The 13015-nt window shown below is 58.7% G+C and overlaps 1 protein-coding gene across 4 annotated transcripts; it reads left to right on the forward strand.

Moving 5' to 3' along the window:
* The first annotated feature begins 629 nt into the window (after window positions 1-629).
* On the forward strand, window positions 630-12320 carry TSPAN17 (tetraspanin 17). Of its 4 annotated transcripts, XM_004043061.5 has the most exons (9): window positions 633-961; window positions 4896-4946; window positions 5034-5180; window positions 6023-6193; window positions 8171-8296; window positions 9356-9403; window positions 9973-10089; window positions 10168-10229; window positions 10791-12320. In XM_004043061.5, the coding sequence occupies exons 1-9, from the start codon at window positions 875-877 to the stop codon at window positions 10969-10971; spliced, it is 990 nt and encodes a 329-aa protein (XP_004043109.1). In that variant the 5' UTR covers window positions 633-874; the 3' UTR covers window positions 10972-12320. The 4 variants fall into 4 exon arrangements, with proteins under 4 accessions (XP_055242298.1, XP_004043109.1, XP_030867217.2 ...); XM_031011357.3 differs by having other exon boundaries at window positions 9973-10229; XM_055386324.2 differs by lacking the exon at window positions 10168-10229.
* The last annotated feature ends 695 nt before the right edge of the window (window positions 12321-13015 follow it).

Raw genomic sequence — 13015 nt, forward strand, 5'->3', positions numbered from 1 at the left:
GGCATATGCCCCTGGCAGGGCGCAGCCAGCGTGGCACCAGGGCCCAGGCCCTCGTTTGGCCTGAGTTTGAGCCAGGATAAGTAGAGCTGGATTTCCGCTGGGTGAAGGTGAGCCTGATGCGACTCCACAATGACAAAACGTCCTGCACGTGTTAAAAACTCAATCCGGACCAGCTTCCCCATTCGCCTGCCAGAGCAGCAGTTAACCTTCCCCCGGGATGGGCTCCAACAGCAGGCTGGGGATTGGGATGGCGCTGGTACCCAGCAGGGGAAGCAAGGCTTCTACACCTCGGCGGCCTCCGGCGCCATCAGCCGGCGTCCCAGGCGGGTCTGCAGGACGCTGGGAAACGCGGCAGCGGCCTGCGTGGGGGCGGGGCCTGGCCGAAGGCGGGGCTGCGAGGAGGTCCGAATCAGGCTGTGGGGGCGGAGCTCGGGAGCGGAGCCAGGTCCAGAGGCGGGGCTCAGGCGGGACTGACTTGGGCTATGGGGGCGGAGCCAGGTCAGGAGGCGGGACTCCAAAGGGACTGAGGGCTGTGGGGGTGGGGCCCGGTCCAGAGGCGGGGCCCGGTCCAGAGGCGGGGCCCGGTCCAGAGGCGGGGCCCGGTCCAGAGGCGGGGCCCGGTCCAGAGGCGGGGCCCGGTCCAGAGGCGGGGCCCGGTCCAGAGGCGGGGACAGCAGGGCTCGGGGCAAGGAGGTCTGGATGCTGAGGGCGGTCCCTGAGAGGCAGGCGGGGCCCAACTGGCGCTCTGTGTGGCCGAGGCCATGAAGCCGCAGCCACCCGGCTAGGCCCCGGGCGGCTCTAGCCCAGGGCGGCCCTCGGGGCGCTGGGCCTGGCTCCCGGCTCCGGTTTCCGGGCCGGCGGGTGGCCGCTCACCATGCCCGGCAAGCACCAGCATTTCCAGGAACCCGAGGTCGGCTGCTGCGGGAAATACTTCCTGTTTGGCTTCAACATTGTCTTCTGGGTGAGCGCGGGGTCTGCGCCTTGCCCTGTGCTGGGGGGTGGTGGGAGAGGGAGATTCAGTCTTTCGCTGGGGGAGACCACTCCCTGCCCCAAGAGTTTGGAGCTCGGGACCATCCCCCTACTTCTGCCACACCCACGCCCACTTCCAGGACCACCCGAGGTAGCTACAGAGGCCCGGATTGCTGGGGGCGGGTCCTAGCGACAGCGTGGGGTCGGGGTTGGGGTAGGGAGTCTCCCTGAGTAATCCCGAGGCCTGGTGGAGAAAGGGAAGGTGTTTCCTTGAAGACCCCAGGGGCGTGCTAGGTGCAGGTTGCCCCCTCTCGCCCAGCCCTCCTTCCTACCCTGGGATGTGGGATGCGCGCCAAGCCCCACCCCTGGTTTAGCCGGTAAGGAGATTCTGGCGTGAAGGGAGCCGCCAGGCCCCTTCCCCGGCCTCCTTTCCCTTCCAGTAGTACCTGGGTCAGGTGCCTCATCTTAGGCTCCTGCAAAGTGGGGTGGGTCACAGTCTTCTCCCCACCGCAGTCCCGCACAAGGAGGCTGACCTGCCAGGAGGGGCAGGGAGGGACAATGGCGAGTCCTTGGCGGCTGGGAGGGGATCTCCCCGGTTGAGAGCATGGGAGCTGGCCTTGGGGAACAGAATTCAACATTCCACAGCTGACAAGCTGAGGCTCCTGGGCGGGGCTGCCCCTACCGGGGAAGGGAGCTACTAGTGCCCCTCCCAGGGTGGCATCTGTCCCCCTGGGCCCTGCCAGGTCATTTTTCCCATCTCTCCAAAGCCGTGGCCCTCTGCAGTCTCTGCTCCTGAGGCCTTGGGTCAAGATGCCAGGCCCTTTCCCTTGTGTTCAGCAAGACTCAGTGGCACTGCCCCCACCCACGTGTCACTGCCCCCACCCACGTGTCACTGAGCTCACTGGTGTGGTGGGTGTCCTTGCACTGCAGCACTAGGCTCTTGAGGGTGTGGGCAGTGTGTGGGAGCACTGGCAAGGAAGTCAGAAGGCCTGGCTGTAGCAGGCCTGGCTGGGACAGCTTGGGCAAGTCACCTCTCCTCTCCGGGCCTCAGCTTGCATGCCTGGGAGACGACGATAAAGAATCTGCCTGTGAGGGCTGTTAGGCAGATACAATGAGTTCAATTTGTTGTATTCTCACAACTGCCTTATTATCTACATTTTACACATGGGGAAACTGAAGGAATAGACACAGAGAAGTTAAGTCACTTACCTAGGGTCACACAGCCAGAAAGTACAGAGCCAAGGTGACAGCTTAGTGGGCAGAGGGTGGAGGTGAGGCAGAGCTGTGAGCAGAAGTAACCTCGAATACCGAGGGGGAGCAGGCGTGAGAGACCCGGGTTTGTTGCTGGGGCGGAGTGTGGGGTGTTTTGTTGAGGTGGCGTGGAGAAGCGAGGGCTTCCGGTGATGGGTCTGATCTGGCTTCTGTTCTGGAGACCGCTTGCCTGGCTGCTGTGTGGAGGGTGGATGAGGGGCAGGGCCTGGAGGTTTGGAACGGGGGCAGGGCTGGGGCAAAGCTGGGATGGTGAGGTGGGAAAGGTGAGGAAGGCTGCTGGGAAAGTCAAGAGGCTGAATTGACTGGGCTGGGTCACTTGGGGGCTGGAGGGAGGATTTCAGGTTTGGGTTAAGGTGGCCTAAGGGAGGCTGCTTGTGAAACAGGCACAGAGGTTTTCATGTGTAATGTCAGGCAGACCCTGGTGTTCTGCTTGGAAACTGCTTGTGGTTTCCTTTTTTCTTTTTTCTTTCTTTTTTTTTTTTTTTTGAGACAGAGTTTTGCTCTTGTTGCCCAGGCTGGAGTGCAATGGCACGATCTCGGCTCACTGCAACCTCCGTCTCCCAGGTTCAAGCGATTCTCCTGCCTCAGCCTCCCAAGTAGCTGGGACTATAGGTGTGTGCCACCACGCCTGGCTAATTTTGCATTTTTAGTAGAGATGGGGTTTCTTCATGTTGGTCAGGCTGGTCTCGAACTCCTGACCTCAGGTGATCCACCTGCCTTGGCCTCCCAAAGTGCTGGGATTACAGGCGTGAGCCACCACGCCCGGCCATCCTGCTCGTGGTTTCTTACTGCTCCTAGAGTACTGTCGGCCTCCAGGGCCCCGCGGGTCCGGGCTGTCCGCCCTTCAGTTTGTTCCTTGAACTAGGCGTGGTCTTGTGTCAGGGCCTCTGCCTGTGCCCTATCCTCCTCCTGGAATAGGCTTTTCCCTCTTGCTCTTTTCATCATTCAAACCTCAGCTGAAATGCCCCCACCCTCCCTTCTGCCCTCTCTAAAGCTGGCCTCCAACCCCAGCATCCCCCATCTCGTCGCCCCGCTCGATATTTGTTAAGGGATCTGTTTGCATCTGAAGTTTCCTTGTCTGCTCACTCACTGTCCATCTCCCCTGCTGGAGTGTAAGCTCCGTGAGGGTCGAGTCCGTCCTATTCACCAGCGAATCCCCGGCATGGCGGGGATCAGTGCCGGTGGGTCGTGGAGGTGTTTGCTGCAGGCGGGTGGACGTAGGGGTGTGGGACCAGCATGAGGTCTGGGTGGGGATCGGGAGATGCCAGCGTCATGATGGGATCAAGACGAGCGTGAGGAGGAAGAACGGCAGAAGGCTGAGGCTAGAGGCCGTGGGACCAGCCACAGGTGGTCCCTCCAGGAACACAGCCCTCCAGGAACTCCTGCTGGAGGCTGAGAGCTCACTTCCCAGCTGTTTTCCCAAAGTGCTTTAATTGCATTTCCTTGGCTCTGATTGGCTGCCTCTGGACCAATCCCCGGGGCAGGTGAAGGCGGAGCATCCTGGGAAGGAGCTCGGGGAGGAATGGGGTTGAGTTAACTGAGGTGGGGTTCAGGAAGGAGAAAGTGGCACTCAGTCCCCTGTCTGAAGGCCAAGGGCAGGCCAAGTGGGAGGAGGCAGGAGAAGTGATGTTTGGTTTCACATCAGCAGACCCAGCAGGCAGGAGGGAAGGGAAGATGTTTCCAGAGAAAGAATAGAGCAGTGTGGGGAGCCCACGGTCAGGGAAGGGAAGGTGATAAAGGCCTTGGCCCTGGCTATGTGCTGAGGGGAAGGAGCCTGCAGATAAAGCAGGTGGGTGGGGAGGTCGCAGGAGGTGGGGTCATGGTGGGGGCTTGGGTACGACAGCCTTTCCCCCTCTGAGACTGCACGCCCAGGGACCTGCCCAGGGTCAGGTGTGAGAGTGACCAGCCTGGACATCCAGGGCTCTTCCCAGTAGGGAATTGAGGCAGGAAGGTGGGAAAGCTGAGGATGGAGGAGAGGCACTTGGACTGCCCCGGTGGGGAGTCTAGCTGGTGTTCTGAAGGCCCAGGCAGAGCTGTGGCCATGGGGCAAAGCCACTGGCACAGGCCAGATCCTAGGTGGATCCTGCTAGGGATGATTGAGATTCCTGTCATTCAGGGGTGTCTGGTCGTGAGCCATGGAAACTGACTCTGGCAGGTGGAGGTTAAAGGGGTGGGATGGGGCTGGGCTGGGGAGGAGTGTTGAGGGCGGAGCAGCAGTCACACGGCTTTAGGGCAGCAGGAGAGCTGGACTTGGGAGGGTGCAGAAAGGAGGCTAGGAGCCTGGAACCCCAGCACCAGCTTCGGTCAGGTGTAGAGGCTCAGTATACTGGCGCCGTCGCTACCCCCGCTGACACAGCTGCTATTGCTCCTTGGCAGGAGTGTCTTGGCCACCGTCTGCTCCAGTTTGGAGTTCCAGGAAGGGGCCCCAATGTCCATCCCAAGGCTAGGAGAGGGTTCAGTCCTCCAGGCTGTGTCCTGTGGGGAAGAAGCACTGGGATGTGTTCTTGGGAAGATGGAAAGGACCCGGGATCCCGTTCACAGCCCTTGTGCCTCTTCCTCTCTCCGCTGGAAAGGCCCTGGCTACTGGGGAAGGATGAGGGGGGAGGGTCCTGGGGCTGCTCCCAGCCCTGAGCTCTTTGTTGCTGCCCTTGCAGGTGCTGGGAGCCCTGTTCCTGGCTATTGGCCTCTGGGCCTGGGGTGAGAAGGTAAGGCAGCGGGCGGGCGTGGAGCTGATGTGGGACGAGGTGGTGGGAAGGTCAGCTCCCCACACCTGCCTCTGCTGCCCGGCACAGGGCGTTCTCTCCAATATCTCAGCGCTGACAGATCTGGGAGGCCTTGACCCCGTGTGGCTGTTTGTGGTAGTTGGAGGCGTCATGTCGGTGCTGGGCTTTGCTGGCTGCATCGGGGCCCTCCGGGAGAACACCTTCCTGCTCAAGTTTGTGAGTGCTGCCCTCAAGATCCCCTGGGAGCCCCCATCTCCTCCCATCCAGTTCTTGCAATACAGTTGGAGCCTAATGATGGGTAGCTTTATTATTGTGCTATAATCGTCATCGTTAGATTCATGTTGTCTATATTTACTAGGATCCTTTCTGTGGTATGGTAAGTGACCGAGACCTGGTGGCCCAAGCATAAAATATTTATTGACTCAAATAAGAAAAGTCCAGGGGTGTGCTGGCTGCCGGTGCATTTTGATCCAGGGGCTGCCACAGTTTCACTTGGCCTGGTTTCTCCCTGTTTCTCGGGCTCCCCCCGTTTGGCTCCATTCCCAGGTGGCAGGAGGCTCAGGAACAGAGCCGGCTTCCCCATGCCCTCCCAGGAACTCCTGCTGGAGGCTGAGAGCTCTCTTCCCAACCGTTTTCCCAAAGTGCTTTAATTGCGTTTCCTTGGCTCTGATTGGCTGCCTCTGGACCAATCCCTGGAGGCCGAGGGAGGCAGTGCTCTGATTGGTGGGCTTTAGGCACTTGCCAGTCCTGTATCTGGGACTGGTGGGTTTGGGGAGGTGGCTCCATCCGAACCTTGGAAACTAAAGGTTTGCAGGGAGGATGGTTTTTCAGAGACAGCAGGGTGTGATTACCAGACAAAGGGAATTGGATGGGTAGGTAACAACAGATGCCTATTACCATCATATAACAATACTAAAATAATAGAAGGTGGGGGCTCTGGGCGCCTCTGGGTCTTGGTGGAGGTAGGGATGGAGCCCTTCCCTGTGGCACACCCAAGCCCTGGGAGGTCACCAGAGCCCTGCGTCTCCAACCCCTACTGTCTGTATGCCCAACCCCAGTTCTCCGTGTTCCTCGGTCTCATCTTCTTCCTGGAGCTGGCAACAGGGATCCTGGCCTTTGTCTTCAAGGACTGGATTCGAGACCAGCTCAACCTCTTCATCAACAACAACGTCAAGGCCTACCGGGACGACATTGACCTCCAGAACCTCATTGACTTTGCTCAGGAATACGTGAGTCCAGTGTCCAGCCTGGGACACCTGTAGGAGGCGCCTTCCTGGCAGACGAATGAGGGAGCAAGTTCCCTGTGATGGGACCATCTCCTTACCCACCTGGGCTAGCGGGCCCCAGGAGAGAGACCCAGGAGTGTCCTCGTCCGAGGAGAGCCAGCCCCTGCTGATCCTTATGGGTCCCCATTTGCCTAGTGCCATAGGGCCACGGCCTTGGGAAACAGAGGGTACGGGCTCTACACTAGCAGCTCCCAGGCCAGGGCCTACGACACACGGGAGAACGGAGGAAATGTGACATAAAATATAGATTTCTACTTCTGCTAAACCTTGGGCCCACAGTATCGGCTGCAGCTATGTTGCTGCCGCCCCTTCACTGGTACAGAGGCTCTCTGTTTGCCATTGTTCCCAACACTCTGTATTTTATTATATCTGTCAGCCCTTATCTCTCATTTATACTATGTTTGGCCTCTGTGCATATTAAGGTTTAGACCCCTGATGGAAGGTCTGCCCTCAAACTTGCAAACTTAACCCCAGTGAAGAGCAGCCAGAGAAGAGTTCCCGAAACCCTATCTGCCTCCCACCTGCACCATCTCGCCCACTCACCCCTAACCACAAACACACAGTCACACACTGTCACCCACAGTCACACCCACACCCAGTCACACACTCACAGGCACACTTGATCACACCTACACCTACACATGGTCCCACAGTCACACATGAGTCACACCCGATCACACCCACACACGGCGACAGGCCCTTGGCACCATTCACCACCAAGAGTCAGCTCTGGATCCAGAGGTGAAGCAGAGCTGGTGCCTGCTTCAAGCAGCTCTCAACCCAGGGCAGAGGCAGACATAGCCAGGCAGTTATGATGCGGTTCATTCATTCAGCACAGGATTGTTAAGGGCCTACCATGTGCCGGACCCAGAGCCAGGCCCTGGGGATTCGGCGGGGAAGAAAGCTGGGACCTGTCCTCTCAGGGCTGGCAGTCGGGAAGAGACAGATGGTGAACAAGCAGAACAAACAAATGTGTGCATGTACATACGTGTGTATGCAAAATTGTACATTGTGGTAAGAGTCAAAATGAAGGGTGGAGAATGGGAAGGCCTCTGCGTGGAGAGCTTGAAGCCTCCCAAAGGAGGAGAAGGAAGAGAAGGGAGAGTGTTCTGTAGCAGGAGCAGCTGGCGCTGAGCAGGTGCCAGGAGGCAGGTGGAGGCTGAGCCCTGCCCTGGGACCAGCACATGCAGGGCATGTGGCAGGCCTGGCTCCTCCAGCTCTCTGGCTCGGCCACAGGGCCTGCCTGTGTCTGCTGCCGAGCTTGAGCTCCCCCAGCCCTGTGGGCTGCTCTCCAGCCGCTGTGCTGCTGCTCAGTGAGGGCTGTGTGCACCCGTGTGCCCCACAAGACCATGGTTCATGGCAGATCCCAAACTCGCCATTGCTCCTGCCTAGGGGACAGCTTAGGGTGTTCTGGGTGGGGGTGATGGGGTGTGGGATGATGCCAGCCGGCATGGGGGAAATGGGGTGGGATGGCTATGGGGGTGGCAGGATTCCCGTCCTGTCCCTGCACTGAAGAGAGGAGGGCTTTGTAGAACCTCTGGGGCAAGTGTGGGAGGCCTGCTGCAGACGTGGGGCCCAGCGGTCTCTGCTTCCACAGGGCTTGGCCCAGCGCCTGCCTCTCAGGTAGTCTGGAGGAAGCCACAGTTGATGAACCAGTATCCTTGTCCCACTCCTTCCCTTTTTCTAGCCTCTCTTGGGTCAGGGAAGGGGAAGCTCAGTGTCCCCTCCCTTGCACCCCTCTGCCTCCACCAGCCTGGAGGTTGGGCCCAGGCCTGTGGGGGTGGGGAGGTGGCCACCCACTTGGCTGTCCCAGTCCTGTCCCAGGCAACCCTGTATTCCTGCAGCCTGGGCTTGTTCCCAAACAGGGTGAGGCTCCTGGGGTGAGCCTGGCTTACCTGGGGCTCTCCCCTGCCCCCACAGTGGTCTTGCTGCGGAGCCCGAGGCCCCAATGACTGGAACTTCAATATCTACTTCAACTGCACTGACTTGAACCCCAGCCGGGAGCGCTGCGGGGTGCCCTTCTCCTGCTGCGTCAGGGACCCTGCGGTGAGTGGGGCTGGGGGAGGAGAGGTAAGGGACTTTCCAGTGCACAGACTCTGGAGAAACCTCCCACAGGGCCCCGCTCCGCTCTGCCCCACTCTGGGGGCGTGGATGCTGGGGGACGTCATTTTACATGGGTGGCACTGAGGCCTGTTGGGGCGCGGCTGTTTTCCCTGTTCAGCACGACCTGTCTTTTTTATCGTAGTGAGATGGAAACAGCAGGACCCTGGGGCACAGGGATGGGGACTGGCCTGGAGGCCTCCCTGCACCCTATACATCTACATAAACAGAGCCGCAGCCATTGTCTGCTGCTGGCCAGCTTGAAGGTTGGCCGGGCTGTCACTCTCAGTTATGCTTGTATGTGACAGGGGTTGCCTGGGTCATTGCCAGCCAGCACTCCACTGGGCCACAGTTGCAGGGTAGCAGGGAGTGGGGACCTCTGTCCCTTTACGACTTTCTTCAGGGCAGAAACCTCTCCTGATGATGTTTCTTCAGTCATAGTCCATCTGGGATGCCAAGGGCCAGGTTTCTCCCCATTCTTATAACACACCAGCAGGCAGGATTCCTGAACGGAGGCAGGTCCAGGTTGGCGATTGCAGCCACGCATTCCAGCGTCTGGGAAAGAGGCACGTGGGGCCAGGTGTGGTGGCTCATGGGAGGATCATTTGAGTCCAAGAGTTTGAGACCAGCTGGGGCGCACAGTGAGACCTCATGTCTACAAAAAAAAAAAAAAAATTAGACGGGCATGGTGGTACACTCCTGTGGTCCTAGCTACTTGCGAGGCTGAGGTGGGAGGATCACTTGAGGCCAGGAGGTCGAAGCTGCAGTGAGCTATGATCGTGCCACTGCACTCCAGCCTGGGCAATGGAGTGAGACCCTGTCTCAAAAAAAAAAAAAAAAAAAGCACATGGGCCTCAGAGAGGCTCACTTAAGACTGGTGGACACGGCAGAATCCATGGGCCCATCTGCGTCCTCTGAGAAGGAAAAGCCACCGCACTGCCCAGGTACCATGGACCCCATGGGATGCGTCCTCACCAAGTCACTAACTGGCCTGTCTCCCCTCAGGAGGATGTCCTCAACACCCAGTGTGGCTACGACGTCCGGCTCAAACTGGTGAGAGGGGTAGGAACCGGGCTGGGGCAGGCGGGGTACTGGGGTGGGAATGAGAGTGTCTATAACCTCCTTTGGAAGGCCTCAGGGATTCTTTGGGGAGAGGGTGCTGAGTCCCAGGAACCAGCCAGACACCCAGGCAGCAGAGGGGGAGTAGACCCCTGGGCCTGGGCAGATGTGGGTTTGCTCAGTTCTGCTCTGTGGAGCACCCTTGGGGTGCCCGGCTTTGCCCTAGAGGCCAGAGATTTGGCGCTCATGAGACAGTCGGCTCTGGAGGAGTGGAGGGAGAAAGACGGTAAGCCCTTAGAGAAAACAATATGAACAGCCATGTGACAGTCTCAGCTGAGAGCTTGGAAGAAAATAAGGGAGGTGATAGGAGAGAAGCTGGGCAGGCAGGAGGGGGCGTGCATCTGTGCTGAGACCCCATGAGAAGGAGCCGGCTTTGTGGAGGGACTGTGGGGAGCAGGTGCTGCAGGTTTAGACCCTGGGGTGGGCGTGAGCTTGGCAGGCTGGGAGGGTGGGAGCCGGCCTGAAGGGCAGGTAGGCTGAGCCTGGTGCCTGCGTGTCCCTAGGAGCTGGAGCAGCAGGGCTTCATCCACACCAAAGGCTGTGTGGGCCAGTTTGAGAAGTGGCTGCAGGACAACCTGATTGTGGTGGCAGGAGTCTTCATGGGCATCGCCCTCCTCCAGGTACCCTTGTGGCCCCACGTGCCCCTCCCCTTGCTGGGGCTGCCCTCACTCTCCCCTCACCTGCCCTCTGTCTTACAGATCTTTGGTATCTGCCTGGCCCAGAACCTCGTGAGTGACATCAAGGCAGTGAAAGCCAACTGGTGAGGCCGCCACAGGCCATGGCCACATGCCTGGCCTACCCAGGCCTCTGGGGGGCCCCCCAGAACCCTCCTACTATACTCGTGATGGGCAAGGCTGCAGGAGACGTTCCTGCTGGGACTGAGCCTTGAGGGGTTCACCTGAACCGCTGTGCTGTCCACCCACGGAGAAAGTTGCTGTGCCTCCACCTGGGCCTCTTGTCCCGTATGCGTGTGTACACACACATGCAGGCACACGTGTGCACAGGGAGCCACCGTCTCGGCTACATTTGGGGTGGTGGGCTCTCCAGGGGACTAGGAAGGGCGCAGCTCAGAGGGTGCAGGCCAAGTGGGGTGGGAGGTGCTGTGTGGAGGGTCCCCCCCGTTCCCTGCCCCCCAATGCTGGGACGCACCTTTCTGTGCGTAGCTGTATGGGGCGCGTTGCCTGAGCCACTGCCTCACACAGCTTCAGAGCACTCTTTTCTGTGAGCTATAACTTTGAGCCTGCCAGGAACCCACCTCAGCCTCAGTGTCCCACACACTGAAATGGGTCCAAGAATTTTCTTTCTCTTGCTTGCCTCTCAGGAGCAAATGGAATGATGACTTTGAAAACCACTGGCTTACGCCCACCATTTCCGAGGTCCTGTCCACGGCGGGGCCTCAGCAGAACTCTCTGATTGGGGCCCCTGGCCTGGCCCCACCCAGCCGACATGTTTTCTTTGGCCTGGGTGGTTTATACCCTGAGCCAACCTTTAAAAATTGGTAGATTTCACATAAAAGTCCAAAGCTTCTCTTGAAGAATGACCACCTGGCTACGCCGGCTCTTCAGTGGCAACACTACCTGGGACACTGCCTCCCCAGTCACCAAGGGCCCCAGCTGGCCCGTTCTACTCACCTAAGTGCCGCCTGACCCTTGTACACTAGGAGCTGGCCTCCCACCTCTGCAGGGTTATTCCCTGCACCTCGACGCTGCTGCGGGCCAATCTGGAGTGAAACACAGGGACCTGAAGGATGGGGAGGCTGGACCCCGCTTTGAAGAGGGTGCAGCCTGGGAAGGGCGGCCTTGCTGGGGACTGCGGTGGGAGTAGAGTGCCCAGGAGAGGGTCTGAGGGGTGGGATGGGGTCAGGACAATTTTGCAAAAGAAGTAGCTGGAAGCCGTGGGACTGGCGGGAGCCTGTTTGGGGGATCTGGATGGTTGACTCCTAGGAGTCAAGTTCAGCATCTTCGCCCTGGCTGCAGAGCTGCCTGATGGGCACTAGAGGGCACGCCAGCCCCACACTCCCTGGGTCTGGCTTCCTCCCGCAACCTCACTCTAGTAGAGCCTGTGCCTGCCTACTAGCGCTCTGGGGTTCGGAGAGTTTGGGAATTTCTCAGAGCCAACTGGCTCAGGCTTGGGAAGGCTGGCTGCTGCCCTCAGCTCGGCCTCATCAGCTACGTGAAGGGGTGTGTGTGGAGTGATCTTGCCGCCCCCTCCCTGGGCTCGTCCAGAGATCTCAAACTCGGATGCCCCTGGGGCCACGTATGTTGTACAAATGGATGAAACAGGCCTTTGAGTTGGGAGCCTGCTTCACTTTGACTTTCCCAGTGTTGCTGGAGACAAAGACATCGTGATGAGAGAAAGTTCGCACAATCTAGTTGGTAACAGCCACTTTCCTTGAGACCAAGAGAGTGCGGTGGGGATGGGGGAGAGCATGGGTCCCCGTCTGACAGTGGCCGCTGCCATATTCAGGTGTAGCTAATTGCTCTGGTGTGGGAATGCAGGCCTAATGACAGAAATCTGGAGAAGCCAGAAATACAGATTTGTATGTGAGATGCCCTGATTTTTTAAGTTGTTGGCAGAAATTAATTCAGAAATCAAATCTGCAGGCCAAACAAGGTGCAGGACCCAGCTTTGGCCCCATGCCCCTGTAGGTCCCTCTGGGACAGTCACTGCTGGGGTCCTGGCTTCTCTGTCATTGAGGGATGCTGGGCACTGCTGCCAGGTGGCCAGGGTATGGGGCATGTGCCCAGCAATGTGGCTCCTTGGCCCCGCTGGCCAGTGTCCTGGGCCCCTGACAGGCGCTGGCTGTGAGTGGTTTGTACATGCTACAATAAATGCAGCTGGCAGCATTGTGCATGTGTCTTTCATTTTCACTTTCATTTTATCCCTCAAACCACACAACACCCTGTGTGGTGGAATTTCTTTTCCTGATGAGGAAATGGACTCAGAGAGGAGAGGGAGGTTGCCTGGAGCACACAGCTGGGAGGAGGCACACCAATCTGACCCTCTTGCTGGAGTTTTGTACCATACCTGTCCTGTGTGTCTGATATATTTGGGTAAAACCTCTGTACTCAAAATAAGGGCAGTACATTCATCCCCCAAGTGTGAGTTGAACATCAACTCAGGGGTGGAGATACAGAGAAGGGCAAGGTCTTGCCTGTGTGCTGCATTCTTGTGGGGAAGACATGGAAAGCAAGCTGGCCAGCATTTTTGTTAGTAATACATACTATGAAGAAAGCAGGAGTGACTGCAGGGGGGCCTGGGAGAAGGCGAGCGGAGGGGCACCATCTGTGGGCTGCTCTGGGGGAATGATGTTCTAGGTTTCGGTACCAGCTTCTGTAGAGGCCTGGAAGCCAGCGTGGGCTCCATGTGAGGGAACCTGGGGTGGCTGGAGAGGTGGGAGTGGGGAGGGGCAAACGGCATAAGCACAAGGAAGTGGTGTAACCAAGATATGTTTGGAAACAGGATTGAAGAGATGGGATGGGAGTGTTGAGTAGGAGTGGCTGAGGCCCTGGCTGGGAACACGGAGTTCTCCAAAGCTCATTTCTG

This window comes from Gorilla gorilla, chromosome 4 (genome assembly GCF_029281585.2).
Source record: "Gorilla gorilla gorilla isolate KB3781 chromosome 4, NHGRI_mGorGor1-v2.1_pri, whole genome shotgun sequence".
Classification (NCBI taxonomy): Eukaryota; Metazoa; Chordata; class Mammalia; order Primates; family Hominidae; genus Gorilla; species Gorilla gorilla.

What these genes read in the sequence shown, in the direction of transcription:
- TSPAN17 (XM_031011357.3), top strand. Translation starts at nt 875, where the DNA reads ATGCCCGGCAAGCACCAGCATTTCCAGGAACCCGAGGTCGGCTGCTGC. An exon ending in GCTGCGTCAGGGACCCTGCG is followed by an intron (nt 8,297 to 9,355) that starts GTGAGTGGGGCT and finishes GTCTCCCCTCAG; the next exon opens with GAGGATGTCCTCAACACCCA. An exon ending in AAGGCAGTGAAAGCCAACTG is followed by an intron (nt 10,230 to 10,790) that starts GTGAGGCCGCCA and finishes CTTGCCTCTCAG; the next exon opens with GAGCAAATGGAATGATGACT.